The sequence below is a fragment of the Heteronotia binoei genome, chromosome 2 (assembly GCF_032191835.1).
Source record: "Heteronotia binoei isolate CCM8104 ecotype False Entrance Well chromosome 2, APGP_CSIRO_Hbin_v1, whole genome shotgun sequence".
In the NCBI taxonomy this organism is placed as follows: Eukaryota; Metazoa; Chordata; class Lepidosauria; order Squamata; family Gekkonidae; genus Heteronotia; species Heteronotia binoei.
The window spans coordinates 61,175,420-61,192,530 of record NC_083224.1 but is presented as its reverse complement, the minus strand read 5'-3'; the positions used below and the strand labels follow the sequence as shown (position 1 = coordinate 61,192,530).

The 17,111-nt window shown below is 43.4% G+C and overlaps 2 protein-coding genes across 5 annotated transcripts in view; one reads left to right on the top strand and one right to left on the bottom strand.

The window, feature by feature from the left end:
- Window positions 1–1,499: 1,499 nt before the first annotated feature.
- On the bottom strand, window positions 1,500–9,750 carry TMEM9 (transmembrane protein 9). Of its 4 annotated transcripts, none has more exons than XM_060231166.1 (8): window positions 9,645–9,750; window positions 8,528–8,679; window positions 8,094–8,189; window positions 7,370–7,487; window positions 6,580–6,671; window positions 5,697–5,805; window positions 4,846–4,977; window positions 1,500–1,733 (listed from the first exon to the last, which is right to left on the bottom strand). In XM_060231166.1, the coding sequence occupies exons 4-8, from the start codon at window positions 7,394–7,396 to the stop codon at window positions 1,584–1,586; spliced, it is 510 nt and encodes a 169-aa protein (XP_060087149.1). In that variant the 5' UTR covers window positions 7,397–7,487; window positions 8,094–8,189; window positions 8,528–8,679; window positions 9,645–9,750; the 3' UTR covers window positions 1,500–1,583. The 4 variants fall into 4 exon arrangements, with proteins under 4 accessions (XP_060087149.1, XP_060087146.1, XP_060087147.1 ...); XM_060231163.1 differs by having other exon boundaries at window positions 7,386–7,487; XM_060231164.1 differs by having other exon boundaries at window positions 7,386–7,487; window positions 9,641–9,747.
- A 914-nt stretch (window positions 9,751–10,664) lies between these two features.
- Window positions 10,665–17,111, top strand: part of LOC132566283 (uncharacterized) — a 53,601-nt gene continuing 47,154 nt past the window's right edge. The window contains exon 1 of the mRNA XM_060231162.1: window positions 10,665–10,889. Coding sequence (XP_060087145.1) covers window positions 10,729–10,889 — 161 coding nt within the window. The 5' untranslated portion in view covers window positions 10,665–10,728. The remainder of the gene's footprint in view (window positions 10,890–17,111) is intronic.

The following is a 17,111-nucleotide window of genomic DNA, read 5'->3' as shown; positions in this document are numbered from 1 at the left end:
GTGAAGATGTATGTACAAACTTGATGGTCCAGTCCCTTTCTATAAACCTCTGAGAGCATGTTAATTATGGCATGAATACAAAAATCTATGTTCCCATTCCCTCACCTTGTCTGCTGGAGATTCTCATCTTAGACCTCTGGAATATGGTGATCAAAGAATGAAAAATTTAGGTCTACTGGGTGGGGGGGGGGGACACTTTAAAAATGCATAAGCCCAGTTTCTGAGCTCCAGCTTTTCTACAGATGCCCTATGGCTTGTAAATGCCAGACCTGCAAACAGCCTGAACTACTGATGACAGTTTCCTTTAACTAGGATTGAGAGCCATGAATGGAAACTGGGTTAAGAGCAGTGGCATAGAAACCAAACATTTCTGTGCCTTCAGACTACTTATGTTTTCTTCTCTGATGTGCTCATTTTTAATATGTTTTCTACAATACATCATGGTGTTCCTGATTTCAGGCAAAATGTTATTTATGAAGTTGAGAAAGTTGGTTTGTTCTTTTTCTTGGTACAAAATTAGACACCCAAAGGAATGGCCTCGTCCATCCAGCTGTTTCCTTGATTAAATGTAATAAAAATTATTACAGCCAGAATCTCATATCAGGCTTTTCTACATTAAGACACTAATTAGACGTACACTAAGATAAGGGAGGGAATAATATTTCCACCCCAATTAGTAACACATTTCTTGGGGTGGGGGAGACAACTCCTAATTCCACATTTCTCATCATTCAGCAAGATATGTGCCTTGCAGATTACAGGATCCAGCATATACGGCTGCTAGTTACCGCATCAAAACTCAAGTAAATACAGTGCAGGTAAGAGGTATCCTTCCACAAATAAATCAGATAGCAGCACTCAGTGCTTGGCCTGTGAAGTGCAGCTTTAGCCAATGTTGCAGGTGAACAGAATGTTTGTGACATATGTCCTTGTGGTGGGTGCCTTATCCTAATATACTCAAACTTACAAAAGTCAGTAGGATCAGAGTTCTAAGGGACTTAAGGAACAACCCTAAGCAGGCTTGCTTGAAAGCAAGTGCCATGATATTCAGTGGGGCTTATTTCCAGGAAAAGGACCTCAGGATTGCAGCCAGTCAGTAAGAAAACATCTGGGGAGAGGGGGAGAGAGGGGCAGTATCGGGTGTAGTGGTTAAGGATTTTTTTAAAAAAATTAAATGTCCTTAACTTGATAGGGATCTATTATAGACAGTTGACTGTATACGCAGCCGAGCAAAAGTTGACTCTTTGATACTGACATTGTTTAACAAGTTACAAACCTATCAGGATGAACCCCACTGAAGTTCTGTACAGAGGGCAAAAGCATAAAGGCAATTGGGGTGGGGTGGGGGGACGAGGTACAGTCTTTCGGTGATCCACACCAGTAGCGTCCCAGTACTAGATAAACAACTTTGGGATATGTAGCCCATGGCTTTTTCTTCCACCTCACTTATTCTTTGAAAAAACAACAGCAAACAAATCAGGAAGGGTAAGTGCAACAGATTCAAGCTACAGACTTCTAATTGTACTGGCTAATGGATATCATCTGCCCAGCAAACCCGCAGGATTGAGAACTCTTGGTGAGCTCTAACTCAGCATCTTGTGCCGATCAAAGACAGTCTTCCTCTGCTCTTGCACCTGACGCTTCCACCGTTGCTGAGCTCCTTCCACTCTCTCCAGCACCGTGTTTGCCCTGGTGCTGGCAGAAGGGCGCACAGCTGCCAATGAATGGGCATCCTGAAATGCAAGGAAAAGAAGAATGAGAAGTGTGTAGAAACAGTGCCAAGGAAGCAGTGAGTTGTCAGATGTGAAAATGGATCTGAAGCAAAATTTTACATCGCCTTACATATGTAAATACTGGAAACATCACAATGGAGTGATACCTTCCCAACGTTCTTCGGAGTGGAACAATAATTTCCTATTCCCACAAAAAATTCAAAGTCATCACGCAATGGTAATACACTGTCCTGAACCATGTTCTAACAAATAATCAATGGTAAAAAAACATTGCCATGATAAGACATTTCCCATCAAGAATAATCACCTCAAATTACCCTGTGTCATACAAGCTCTCAGGGATTCCCATCATCATGGCCTCCACCAGGGTGGGGGGTACACTTTACTGTGGCTCAGAGATCCAGCAAAAACCAGCAGCAGCCCAGATTGAAATTCCTATCAACATGAGGTGGGGGGGGGGGTGAGATGGGAGATAAGGATAAACTACAGATTATCCCAAAGGATATTTACAGAAATGTATTTCCTTGCATCAGTGTATCTGTTGGCCAGATCCCTTGTGAGTGTTGCTGGAGCTAATCAGAAGCAGCTGTCAACCTCCAAGTGCTACTTGGAGATCTCCCACTATTACAATTGATCTCTGGACTTAAATCAGTTCTCCTTGAGCAAATGGCTGCTTTGGAGGGTGGACTCTATAGCATTGTGCCCCACTGAGGTCCCTGCCCTCCCCAGGCTCCACTCCCAAAACCTCCAGGTATTTCCCAATACAGAGCTGGCAACCCTAAGTACTAGAGCAGCAATTTCAAATGACATTCTGAACTGCTGGGCCTCCTTGCCCAATCTAAGGCCCTCTTCTGGAACAGAGACTATGCTTGGGCAGTTAAATTAAGACTGTGTGAGTGAAACTGAGATACAGAGATATGTTTTTCCTGTATTTTACATGGTCTATCATGTCAAGAACCACAAGCCTCAGAGTTCCTTGTACATAGGCAGTAGAGAAGGCCACCTGATGGGAAAGGCAAATCAAAGCACCATAAGAGAGCGGGAGCAAGTACTACTGCTTCTTCTGGTAGGATCTGCAGGCCCAAAATATATGTAAGAGTTTAATTCACTCACAGCCTCTCTCTTTCGCTCTCTCTCTCTCTCTCACACACACACACACACAATGTTGCCATGGCTCATGGTGGCTATAAATACCAACCGGGAGCCAGAAAGGTAAGGTTAAAAAAGGTGAGAGAACAAAAAGAAGCTGAAGAACACTAATCTATTCTCTACTTTTTCAAGTCAGACAAGGCCTTTCCATACTCAAGCAATAATACCGTAACTAAAGAAGTAGATAAACAAAAACAGGGTGAAAATGATCTCAAAAGACAATTTGACAATGAATTTTCAGTAAACTGTGTTCAACCCTATGGAGTTTTTTGCATACTGCCAGTGATTGCAGCACAAGCTGAAAGAAGTTTCAGCAAGCTACGGCTCTTTAACAACTGCAGGTGCTCTACAAAGGAGTTCAGCCACTTGATCTACTGAGTGTGAGCTTGCCAGAGAAACGGACTCTGAGGGACTAATTATAATTTTGCAATGAAGAAATCTGGAAAAAAGCTTTAAAATTAGTTGCCCTTATGTTTGCAGCCATGTTGGTCCATCAGAATAATACAAAATCAAAACACTGGGAGGATAAACCTTTTTAATGAGCAAAAAGGGACAAAACATTTAGCATAATTGTAGGACTATCAGGCTTGTCTTATTATTAAACGTAAGTAGAGAACGCAGGAATTTCCCAGAAATATGGAATATGCAACACTTATTTCAGAATTAAAACAAACTTTTTTCATGGTTCATGAGCAGTGATCCCTCTAAGCCGAGTTAGTGTGAGATAGCTCACAGTTTTTTAGCCTATTACTCACACATTTTTGTGATGGCTCCAGAGCAAACTAATCTATGCAGTAGCAGAATTGCTTGCTCACAACTTTAATGCCAGCAGCTCACAAAGTAGAATTTTTGCTCAAAAGACTCAACATCTTAGAGGGAACATTGCTCAAGAGATGTATGTATGAGATGAATGACTGTGGTTTGTGTGGAGGGGGGAGGGGAATATTGCAAGTTCATACCAAGCCTGAAGAAAATAATGCTTGGACTCTGCCTGCTACATCATCCTCTAAAAGGATTTGACTCCAGACCTCTAGGTCTATGTCGTCATGCATCTAAACTTCTTTGAGGAACTAAATGGCCACAGATGGAGGGGATTTGAATCAGAAAAGTAAATAAATGTTGATGGTTATATAGATTATCAAGATTATATGGGTTCCAGGCTTATCAATCTACCTTGTACATTTTCATTCCACCCTTCTTCCATAAGTGTATTGTTCTCCTTCCCTGGTGAGGGGGCTGTGGCTCAGTGGTAGATCATCTGCTTGGCAAGCAGAAGGCTCAGACTGATTCCCCACTAAACTTAAGTCGCTCTCACTCTCCTCTTCTCTGCGGAGCTGCTGCTGGATTTCACACAAACTGCCCTGGACCAGCAAGCTGCTCCACAAGTTGCTTCAAGTTCCCTCCGCAGCAAGCAGGATCCTCTGAAAACTGGTTTCTGTCTGCCACAGAGGGAACTTGAAAAGGGGCAAGGCAACTCACAGGCTCAGGGCAGCTTGTGCAAAATCCAGCAGCAGTCCCTCAGGGAAAAGGAGCAGCGAGACTGAAACAAGGTGAGTGGGAAATTGGTTTGTCTCTACCATCTCCAGCCATAAGGATCACAGCCAGAGACTCTGGAGAGCCAATGCCAGTCCAAGTAGACAGTACTGACTTGGATGGACCAATGGTCTGATTCATAAGATGGCACTATCATATGTTCCCTTGCCCATTTTATCTTTTAACATGAAGTAGAGTGACAAGCCCAAGGTCATTCAGAGAGCTGCATATCAGAGAGAAATTTGAACCTGGGTCTCCCTGTTCTTAATCCAACACTCTACCTATTTTATTATATTGGCTGGCTCCCATGTATTTTGCAGACTGAACATCATACATGTAGGACTGAATCTGGCACTGAAAGACATCTATTTGCTAGAGAGCAAGTAGAGGCTAGTAAGTACCAAGAGCAGCCCTGTTCTATCACACATACCTCGCTCTCTTCCTCATTGTGCAGTGGGTGGGTGTAGGCATCAGGCTTGCGGATCAAGGGGTCAACCAGCATCAGAAAGGCCATGTAGAGTAGCAAGGCTCCAATCACCGAGAGGTAAATGATGATTATAATCTGTATGTGAGCAGCCACAGCAACAGATCATCAAGGATTCTGGATTCTTATGCCATCACTTAAAAATAATAATCACATGGCCCAAAGCTTATACTACAATAGAGAGAAATCATCTCAGCTGGGGAGAAACTCAGAGTATGGAACTCCAGAATGACTAGGAGACACAGTATGACTGAACCAAGATAGGAAGCACCTTAGATTAAATTTTCCAAAAGCCACCTGCTACACAACTAAATGATGCATTCAGCAGCTTCCTGACAGCCTAAAGAATTACTTTATGCCATGACTTCTCAAATGCAGTCACAGTGGTTGCATGTGAGTGCCAGGGATTTCTGATGTGGCCACCAAGGAATTGGTCTGCTGCATCTACTGGAATGAAATGTTACTGGGTAATGGCCACAACTGCAATCTATAACCATAATCTGTGGCCACAACTACAGCCACAACAGAAGACCCACATGACTACCAACTGCAGCTTTCAGAAGCACAAAAGTCATAGGACTTCTCCATTCTATCCTTCTAGACCTCTTCTGGATCAATGTGGATTGCACCAGCTCTCCATATAGTTCGTTATCCCCTCCATAGGTGAATCCTCCCACCCCCCTTTAAATTTCTGTGCTTCCTGGAAATTGCCAACAGCAGCAGTGCTTTGCGGAATACAGTCAGGAGGGACCAAAAGAGCATAACTATCTTGTATAAACCATGGGCTTGTCTTGCACCTTTATGGTGGTGGTGCTCCGTTCTTCATACTTGCACTCACACAGCAGGCAGTATGCTTCAACATCATTTCCTGGCACAGGCATTGGTTCCACCACATGCAGGCAATTACTGAAATAGTGGGAAACAAGAATCAGTGGTGGATGGCAAAGATCTTCCATGCCATGGAGGAGATACCAGAATAAAAGAGGCAAATTGGGATACAGTACTGGCTGAAATCTATTAGAAGGCAATCTGGAAATAGCATTTTAGTGCCTGCTATTGAATCAGAATTCATTAGCAAGATCTAGACTACACCTTAACAAGGACCCAGGATTCCTCTCTTACTAAAGGAGGTGCTGAACTGGGTCTTCCCACCTTTTCTTAATGCAGAGGATGTTCTATGAAATGACAGCTAATTGTTGCTCCCATTTACCTTCTCCATCAGGATTTTGAAACTTTATGATGGGGCCACAAAAATGTCTACAAGATATGTGTTTCATAAAGTTATAAAGTTTAGGGTTACCTTTGTACATGATTTCAAAAGGTACTACTTCCCTATGAGTAAGAAAATCTTGCACCATGCAAAACTTGGTTTCTGAGACTAGTACGTTATCATTCAAACTTCATTCCCTTGCAGTCTTCCAGCAGCAGCTGGATGGACACTTGTCAGAGATGCTTTAGGCTGACCCTGCACTAAGTAGGGGTTTGAACTAGATGGCTGGCGTGGCCCCTTTCAACCCTACAATTTGATGGCCATATCCAAGCTGAGCAATGTCTGAAGGACTGCCAGCATTGCCACTGCTGCTGGGCTTGCTCCTGTTTGCCAGTGGCTCTCCAGGGAACCTTCCCAATATATTCAAGGGACAATCCTGGCTTAGAGGCTGTTGCTGGAGGCTGACTTACCAGTCTTTCTGCGACACATTCTTCTTATAAATGTGTCCACTGATATTCCTGTATGGGGGGCAGATGCACTTGCAGCGGATGTCCTCAAAGCTCTGCAGATGCAAAACAAAATAGCAATACAGTAAGAAATATTTGTCAAAAAGTGCTGGCCCATCATAGAAGGAGATACAACAGGACCACGATGTGTGTTCACTAGCAGTCTTTCTCTCCTGCTTGATATCTGTGTCCATATGGTCACATTAAAAAGCTAAATGCCAGGGATTTAGCATCTTTAAGGTCTTAGACTGACCTTAGCCAAAAGGCTGGAGCTCAACTAGAGAGCATCCATCAAAAACCCACATTTTACAGGTTTATATGTGAAGTTATCACTGCGTTTAATATGGCACACTTCAAAGAAATATGCATGGGACTGCAGGGAGCATCAGTAATTTTTTAGCAACCATCAAGTTATCTCTACCATACAGTTCTAATAGGACAAAACAATATCTTTTACTGAATTGTCTGACATAGGTGCAGAGGAGCACAAGCTTTCAAGGGACAGAGAAGCTTATAATAGGCATACAGTGTTCTGCAGTCCATAAAAAATATAAAAACATAAAATGTTTAAAAACTCACAAGCATAAGAACCGAGCCTATGTGAACCATCAGGAGTAACTTTAAGCACCTCTCCTATTCAAATCAACATGACCTGCAAATTCATGACTGCAGATAAAACATAACCCAATGAGTCCTCCATGCAATGCCTGTCCCCTATCTTGGATTTAGTGCCTTTTAAAAACCCTCTACCAACCCTCTCGCTTCCACACCTTGGTGGCATCAGATGATGATACTAGGACACACCAGACAATGGCAACGAGGGACAAGAATTTCATGGTTTCTTAGATGTGCTGCATGAGCATCACAGGAGCCTGAAACAGAGAAAAGGGAAAGAGATCAGCACATTTCTTTTGTGGAGCACCACAGATCATTTTCAATTACTCAAGGGTAGACAATCTCCAGCACACATGCTGCAAAGCAGGGTGCCACACCATGGAGCCAGCTCTTCACACAAGGGACCAAAGCAAATCACTGAGGGGCTGGCAGTGTTGCTGCACAGTGTTGCTCAGGTTGCTCCCAATATGTCTGGCCAAGGACAATCCTTGTCTCCGTACCTCCTTGTTTCCAGATGACCAAAAATTATCACTGAGAGACAGAGGGGGGTGGCAGTGGCACTAGGGCCATAAAGGTCACCTTTTCCTGCTCTAAAATAGTTATTGTCCACCATCCATATCTTAACATACTTTTCTGTTTAACCACTGTCGGCAATGGGAGTGCGTCATCCTTGTTATCTCCAGAAACCCTAAGCCTTGAAGAAATTTTAAAGCACTATCCCGGGACACCCTCTGATTGTTAAACCTGATTAATATAATCCAGCTAGATGTAACACACTCTGATGCTGTAGCCCCCTAAACTATTAGAACTCAAAAGCTTTCCTACAGGGAAGGAGGAATGACCTTCAAGAGGGGTGGTCATACCTTAGAAAAGGAAGCAACTCTTGCGGTCATCAATTCTTTGGATCTTTACCTGTTTGATCAACAGGGAGAAATTCTGCACAGCATGCAGGCAAAATACTGCAAGGAACAAGCAATACAAAGAGGGAGGTGTTATTCCAACAGTTCTACACATTACAGAGCAATCCTAAACTGATCTTCTAATAATCCTAAAGTCTATTATTTGGAGGAAAGTGTTCTAAGGGTGCACTTGGTTACTGAAAACCAGTTCCTGCAGTTTGCAGAGTCATACTTTCCTCTGCGTTCTATTCCAGTCTAATGGAGCAAATTAACAGCCATAAATTGAAGGACTAGCCAAAACTGGCATAACAATTCAGAGGGACAGAAGGATTCTTGCCTGGCTGCCTATGGAAGCTAGAAATTGCTTTCAGGCCATAGGCCAGTGGTGGAGCACATACCTTGTATACTGAAGATGCTGGGTTCAGTCCCTGGTATCACCAGTGTAAAATGACACGGTTGAAAACAAAACAATTATCAAAATGCTGTTATGTACATCTCTGGCACAACCACATCAAGAATACTGTGTACAGTTCTAATCAGAGGATCTCAGCTGGAAAAGACAGGAAAAAGTCAAATGGAAGTATTAGAGCACCTCAAACAAAAATTAGGTATGCTAAAATTAGGAACAGCAAGGACAGAGACATCCCTCTCTTAATCACCCAACAAAGAGAACTGGAAGGAAAACAAAAGATTCATTCAAAACATATTCCATACAAGAGATCTACCACTACAAACCTAAGCTTTACATCTGCTGTGCCTTACAAGAGACTCAGGTGTCCTGATTACTTCAGAAATCAGAATTAGGGCTGATTTTTTAAAAACTGCATTTTAAAGGAAAGAAGACCCTTTTTTTGTCCAGTTTTAGTCCCTGTTGGCCTTGGGACAGCTTGAAACACTTTCCACCTTTCACCTCCACTAAAAAGAAGCCTGCAGGCAACACTCCCCCTTCTCCATGGTAAATCCTCTACAAACTTTCCTTATGCTTTTTTGCATTACACCTTGGTCCATCTTTCTCTCCCCACCCTCTTTAGAATTGAATCTAGAATTCTGAAGCGTTTGAAATGGGGCTTCCTACCATTTTTGTAATACAAATGCAATACTGTTACTACAAGAGACGATGAGAAACTCTGGCTTGGATAGCTTCGAAAGAGGACTGAGCAAATTAACGTGTGTGGGTGACAAAGCTGGCATCGACGATTACCTATGACAGCAAACTGAGCCTCCATAACCAGAAGCTGCACACATTACCAGATGCCGCGCGGCGGACAGTTCTAATTCAGCACTAGTGCATGCCTCTTGCAGAGCCGCAATGGATACACAGCAATGCAGATAGTATTTTGTCGGAAAAAAATGTAACCTCTGTCTGAATCCGGCGTCACGCATTCATTCATTGCAGTAACTGAGCCGTTTGCAGAAATCAGCATGCATTACAACAGGCACATTGAACGACGCAATTCTCTCCAAAGTTTCTCACCAAACGTACAAACATGACTCCAAAAATAATCAAACACCCACCAGCGCAGCTCCTAGAAACGGTAGACTCCAACCTAACCTCCACTCATGACTTCCGCTGACATCATTTTAACAGACATAATTTGCAGCCAACCATGGCCTTTTCAAGAGGCTGCACTAAGGGACCATTAATAAATTCTTATCCTTGGATTGAGACGGAAAAAAAAATCAGGACAGACACGCTCATTTTAATTGAATTTTAAAATGCAGCGATGACACGATGAACTGCTTACGCCGCCTTCCCTGACTTTCGGTTGTCCTTATATACTAGGATAAGCAAGTTCTGTTTCAACCGCCTCCACGCGTTTCCTCAGCCTTCCTCACTTCAACGAGGCCACCAGGCACCCCACGATTAAGGCTCCTGTTTGGCACTAGAGTACTAATAAGCATGTGCAGGCTGCTTTTCGATGGGGATCATCATCTCATTAATTCTTACAAAAATAACATTAGCAAAAAGGAAGGGGGAACGACACAGGCCCCTACCCCCATTGAAACGACTATCTAAAATTTCGACTGTAGGGAGAAGGGCCTGCAAAGTAAATTCTCTTGTATTCAAGGAAGGTTTACCCCCACTTAAGTGTGCATTTCCGATTGCGCGTGGTTAGGATTAAGTGTAGGATTTTGAAGCCGGTTTTTATTCCAGACTCGAAATAAAGGAAACAGTGCCTAATTTGGGGGCGGAGAGACTTGGGAGCCATTTGGGATTAAATGCACCATGCGCAACTCTGTTTCAGAAGTACTTAATGCTTTCCTCGATACAACTCCTTAAAAATGGCAAGATCCTCGAGCTGCAGAAATTTCACTAAAGGGCGAATTTGTATTAGACGCCGCTTCTGCCGTTACAGGACCATAACCTACAACTGACGCAATGCCATTCCTGTCAGACGGAGAGACCGAAAACACTTAACACGCTAACCCTCTTAGAATAATAACAATAGCAACCCCCACACGCGCGCCTTGCCTTGGAGCCCGGCGCTTTTAACTCGGTGGGCTTTGATATGCAAAGGGTTAATTAGGTCAGGAAGTGATATCACCTATAGGGCGGTGACTGCAGCGGGGGAAATCTCTGCGGGGCTGCACCGGCGCGATGGCTGCTGTGGACTGTATTGTTAAACTGGGCGGCAGTGCACTGACGCAGAAAGACCAGCTGGAGACGCTGAAAGCCGGGGCCTTGCAGAAAGCGGCTGCGCTTGTCTCGAAGCTCTACGGAGCTGGGGAGAGGCGGTGCATTGTTGTGCACGGCGCAGGGTAGGAGGTGCACCGCGCGGGGTCGCTCAGGACAGGGCGGGGGAGGGTGGAGCTTAACGCAGGAATCAGTTCGCTGCAGAAAGGTTCAGGTGGGCAGTTGTGTTGAGCTGAAGCAGCAGAACAAATTGGGAGTTCAGTGGCACCTTTCCAGACGTGTGATTTCAATATACATTTACTCCAGTACTGGTTCCCGGTTCTACTGTTCAGACAGTCGTCTTTTGACTAATAAGCCTTTTTCTGAGATATACAACCGTGTGAACAGAGAGCCCACTAACAAAAGTATGTGCCCCCGTGCTTCTGGTATGCGCGGTTGCCGTTTTTGTGAGGAGACCACTTCGTGTGCAGCTTTGGTACAGTTTTGTAGAAGGAGTTCTGAAGCTTCAGGTGTGTCAGAACTCTGCTAATTGAAATCCATGTATGAAATGGTGACGATCAGGGGCTGCATATTCTTTTGCTGTCCTGAGAAGTGCAAACTCCAAAATTGCTAAAGAAGCCAAGAAAGGGTAGGGGTAACGTTGGAGCAACACTTAGCAGTCACACAACATTCTCAGTATTCAAAGTGCTTCACATACATTGTTGTGGTGTTTTCAACATCCTGGTAAGGTAGGCCAGTGTTACCCTGGTGTTGCAGGTAAGGGGCTAAAGCTTAGAGAGAGGAGGTTGCCTGAATGTACTTGTAGGCAGCAAAGGTTGGAATTGGTGGTCTCAGCTCAGCCTGTGCTGCAGCAGCCCCTCAAATTGATCAGGAAAATTTGCTAGCTTCTGGTGCCTCCTCCATAGCCTGTTTTTTCTTTAATGGGTGACAAGTGTCTGGCTTTCAGCTATAGAAACAGACAAGAGGGGAAGTTTAAAACCTGGGTGGCAAGGGTCTGTTTAATGTTTTAGAAAATGAAAGGCAATGCCCTACACTTCACGCATAGGAGGATTATTTGGCCCAAGTTATTAATGCACTACAGTTTTGTTATACACACACACAGATTATATATATATATATATATATATATATATATATATATATATTTGTTTTATTGGATTTATATCCCACCCTCCCCGCTGAAGCAGGCTCAGGGTTGGAGGCGCAGGGTAAGAGGTCTTATTTATTTTATTGGATTTCTATCCCACCCTCCCCACCAAAGCAGGCTCAGGGTAGGAGGTTCATTTTTCTAGGTTGTAGCACTTCAGCTTGCAGGGTTAGTTTGGCATGTTTGAATGGCCCCTTCCCAATAAAAAAGTGTTCCATGTAGAAATCTAGCACACTGAGAGACTTTGGGCATCCCAGCTCTTACCCCCCCACTGCCTCAATATGCTAGATCATTTTCTTTCTTGATGTTGGTTTGAAGTATACAAGCTTCTGTTTGAAAAATAATTTAACTTGGGTGCATGTACGGAAATAGGCTTTTCTAGGAATAGTTTAAAAGTACTCTGCTTTCCTAGCACAATCCAGGCAACTTTACTACTAATTTATTATTATTTATGAACAGTTAAGGAAGGAAGGATTTAAAAATATTTATGTGGACATTTCTGTGCTCCCCAAAAAGGGCTCCAAGTGTCTCATGGAATAGTTCATTTATTTAAATAGCTATTTAAATAAAACACAAACATGTTTTGATCCACTGAACTGCCTAACACAGACCTTGGCTCTATGAGCTGTTTTTGCAGGTTTTTGGAATTGACCTTTCAGTCCAATTATTTTTCTGGTTGGTTGTTTATTCTCACATTTTAAGTATTTAAAAAGTCTACCTCTCAAGATGGGTTGCAATTTATCCATACCACCTCATATATCAAAGAGAGCCATGAACGGGGCTGTGGCTCAGTGGTAGAGCATCTGCTTGGGAAGCAGAAGGTCCCAGGTTCAATCCCCAGCATCTCCAAAAAAGGGTCCAGGCAAATAGGCATGAATAACCTCAGCTTGAGACCCTGGAGAGCCATGAATGGGGCTGTGGCTCAGTGGTAGAGCATCTGCTTGGTAAGCAGAAGGTCCCAGGTTCAATCCCCAGCATCTCCAAAAAAGGGTCCACGCAAATAGGCATGAATAACCTCAGCTTGAGACCCTGGAGAGCCGCTGCCAGTCTGAGAAGACAGTACTGACTTTGATGGACCAAGGGTCCGATTCAGTATAAGGCAGCTTCAGATGTTCAGAGATTGAGCAGGCTGAGAGAAAGTGGCTTCACCAGACCTCCTCTCCTGTTGAGATAATGATCTGATCTCAGTGTGTTCCCTGAACTGTGCCACCTCCTTGTGGGTGACCTCAGGTTACTCAGATGAAGGTGCCCTGCCCTAGCACCTTCAGTGGCTACCATCTTTCCATCTCTTCTGGATTTTAATAACTCTTGGAATTGCCTGTGCGCTTCTTCCATTCTCTACTTGTCCAGGACTGAAGGGTGGTTCTGATAGACATAAAAACGTCTAGTATAACTTGGTCTGTTTGAGAGCCAGCGTGGTGTAGTGGTTAAGAGCAGTGGACTCTAACCAACCAGGTTTGATTCACCACTCCATCACATGGAGCCTGCTGGGTGACTTTCAGTCAGTCACAGTTTTCTCAGAACACTCAGCAGTACCTGCCTCACAAGGTGCTTGACATGGGGAAAGGAAGTGATGGAGATTGTAAACTGCTTTGAAACTGGTTTGGATAGAGAAAAGTGGGGTATAAAAGCCAACTTTTTTTCTCTTCCATTTCTTAATCAGCTAAAGATGTTGAGCTGATTTATTATGGATATTATTTTTTAAAAGAAAGAAAATAACTTTCTGGCTTTAAATGGAGTCTGCAGGATACACACATTCCAAGTGTATATCAATTTCTCTTTGCAGATGGGCAGAGGAGTGCTTTGCCAACTTGTTGCTTGCTCAGAAAATGGAGCTGCTATCAAGGTCAGCCCAAGACACTTTGGTGCCCGAGGCAGAAAATCCAAATGGCGCCTCTTTACCCCCTGCTGTGCTTGCAAAAGTGTAAAAATAAATGAATTGACAGCTTGCTGTCCTTAAAAGGAACCCCCAAATCTGTTGTCTTACTGCTGCCTAATGGAAGAGGCGGCTGTGCTTGCTGTTGTATTTATCACTGTGAGGACAAAATCATGGGCACTTCAATCATTTCAAGTGACATTTAGCATGTGATAAGTTTACAGCCTCTTGGGTTTCTTCCCGTGGCCAAGCAATTCTGGTATCTAATACACAATGCCAGGTGCCATTTGGTGACTTCCTAACCTGACCCTTCAAGGAGAATCTGCTGGTTGTCTTTTGCTTCTTGCCTTGCTTTGTGGTGTAAGGTATGGACCATGACAAGGGTGTGGGGGGGGTGAGATCCTGAGTATTATCTCTAATCCCCGAATGTTTGGACTGTGACAAATCATTCTGGTGGGGCCAGCAGCGCAGTCTATGCTGCTTAGGCTGTGAGTATTAATGGTGACATTTGGGCCTGTTAATGCATGGGCGAAAGGGGGGGTGGGGCAAAAGAACCATCTAAAGCTATGGCTGGGCAGGACAGATACCAATCTATTCATTTCAAAATCAGAAATTTTTTTTAAAAAAATCTTATACTTTATTGAATACAGGAAAATTACAATAGCATATTACAATAGTTCAATTCAAAAGAAACCCCATGGAATAAACAAATTAAGTAAAGTTAGTCATAATTGCCATATAATAGTAATCATTAAGGAAATTCAAAATCAGAATTGAATGACTGTTTAAAATTTCAACTCTAGCTGAACCTTTATAATAACCTGAACATTAAAAAAAAATGTCATCTCTTAAAGCTACAGTTATTACCTTCTTATGAAATGCTTTTTTGGTTAAAAACCCCCTACTCTCTTGGAAGCAGCCTCATCACTTATACAGTGCAATAGCTTATCCACTGTTGAGAAGTAGCCATGGCTTTAGGTAAAGCATCTTCTTTGCATGCAGGGGGGGCCAAGTTCAGGCCTTGGTGTTTCCTGTTAAAAGGACCATGAAAGACATGGCAGGCTTACCTTTGGTGGAAGCAGAGATGTTATTGTGACACTGAAAAAGGGGCAGACTAAAGCAGGAAGAGTAATTGAAGGGAACCAGCACATTGTAGTTTGACTCCAAGCAGCTTTCTGCAAAGAAACAAAAAAATTGTCAGGTCTCCATATGGTAAAAGCAGGCCTTGGATTCAGTGGGAGCTCACAGGAGTGTATCTCCTGAACCTTTCTGAGAGTTTCACCTCCTCCTGAGAGCTCCACCTCCTTGTCCATTAAATAGTATGTGCAGCTGCATAACAATCCCTGGATGAGCTCCACCACCTATTTTTCTACAAAATGACCCCTGGGCAAAAGATATCCTGTTTGGAATTGTGAATGTGAAGTTGTTTCAGGATAAGTAGTTGCATATAATTTTGTAAAATACCAATGATATTAACTATATAAAAAATAGCCTCTGAGGTTCTTTGAAGCCTGCCTCAGCAGTAAATCCATAAGTCTGTATGCTTGTTTTAGAAGTATTTGAATGATAAACAGAACATTTCTATTTAATATGAGCCTTTTCCCTCAGTGATTTAAATGGCTGATTTAAGTTGTGTCAATTAAAATCATTACAACTTGACTGCAGAGCACTCCCTGTTCTCTTTTTCAGATTACACTCCCCACTCCCATCCATGGTACTGCTCGGTCCTTTCTAATCAGACCATTCTCTGGACTGGGATGCAGGAATATATTGTTAGGTGAACTGACCCTCCTTTTGATGTGAATCCTGACATTTTCTGTCATGTCCACCGGGGAGAGTGTGTTGCATTGCATTTCCAGCAGGTGGCAGTAGTGCTTCTCCTACAAACTAGAGATTTGATCTGCTCCCTCTCTTGGTTCCAGAAATGCTTTCAGGGGGTCGCAAGTTTTTGAGGATGGATTACAGCCTAAGATCTAGTAGCTACACCCTTAACTGGAAACAGAAATCTGGAGAATATTGATGAGGTCAAGACTTGGGTGACTAGAATGACAGAGAATGGGACATGTTTCTCTTGGGCTCTGACCACTTTTGGCCTTTGTCTGGATTGGTCCGCCAGTGTTCGCATACAACAGTATTTACAACTATCAACTCAAAGCATGTGCTGTATTCACCCATTGGTGTACATTGTGCTATCCTCATGCTTTTAATGGTAATTTGCAGTGGGACTTGGCATTGTAGACTACTGTATCACCATGGTAGTGCAATATCCAGCAGTGTGTGGATGTGGCTGAACAATGGGCTTGAACTAAATTTCCACTGCCTTAATGGAAAAGATGCAAGAAAGATGCCAACAAATATGAATCAGTCTTGTCTTAAAAAATAAAATAAAATAAATCCTGAGTAATAAGGCTCAGCTTTGAAGAATGCTGCTTGTACAGTTTGTTACAACTGATTCTGTGTGGGGGCATATGTTGTAAAAGTACAAAATGTGTCTTAAGCTTCTGCTGCAGTCCAGGGGGTAGGTATGAAGGGGAATGCATGGGCATCCAATCCTGTCCTACCCTCACAGGTGGCAGCTCCTGTAAGCAGTGTTCTCTGGCTTCTCCCCATCAGTCCACAATGCAGGCAGTGGTTCTTCTTAATTACTAGAAGGTGGGGGTCAGACACTTGGTGTGTGAAGAACTAGAGGGGAAGGAGTATTTATATATTCTCTTCATCTGTGCCCCACTGTTCTCCCCAGTGGGGACCTAGAGTGGCCCATGCTGTTCTCCTCTCCTTCATTTTATCTTCACAACAGTCCTGCAAGGTAAGCTGGGCTGAGAGTGTGTAGCTGGCCCAAGGTTTTCAAGCCAGCTTCCACGGAAGAGGAGGATCCTTGGGTCTTCAAGATCCTAGTTCGACACTCCAACCACCACCTCTAGACTAGGGTTCATTTGAGCCTTGCTTTCTCTCTTGATGGCTGGCAGGTCTGGCAAAGAGCTAAGTGAGCTCAGACAGCAGACTTGAGGGTCTTGTTCAAGAGTGGCAGTAAAATGTTAATTATTTTAGTATTATTGTGACTTCTTTGGTGGCTGCCATTTAGATTCCTTGCCAGGCACAAACATGTACATTGATGGATGATGTCATATAACTTGGGGGAAACACAGGAGTTGTACTTGGCAAGAAACAGGCCAAATTGTCTCTTTTCCAGGGAATATTCTTCCTCTGTCTCTCATCCTAGGCGTATTTTTACATCCTCCCTCCAGCCTGCCATCGTCATCCTGTCATTTTTCAATTGCTGCTGATAAACATGGATTAGCTCTGGAAAGAGCCAAGCTGGACTCT

Coding starts and splice junctions, on each gene's coding strand:
- TMEM9 (XM_060231163.1), bottom strand. CDS start 7,451: ATGAAATTCTTGTCCCTCGTTGCCATTGTCTGGTGTGTCCTAGTATCA. Junction 6,672..7,385: donor CATCATCTGATGCCACCAAG/GTGTGGAAGCGA, acceptor TTGCATCTGCAG/AGCTTTGAGGACATCCGCTG. Junction 1,734..4,845: donor ACAATGAGGAAGAGAGCGAG/GTATGTGTGATA, acceptor CTTGCATTTCAG/GATGCCCATTCATTGGCAGC.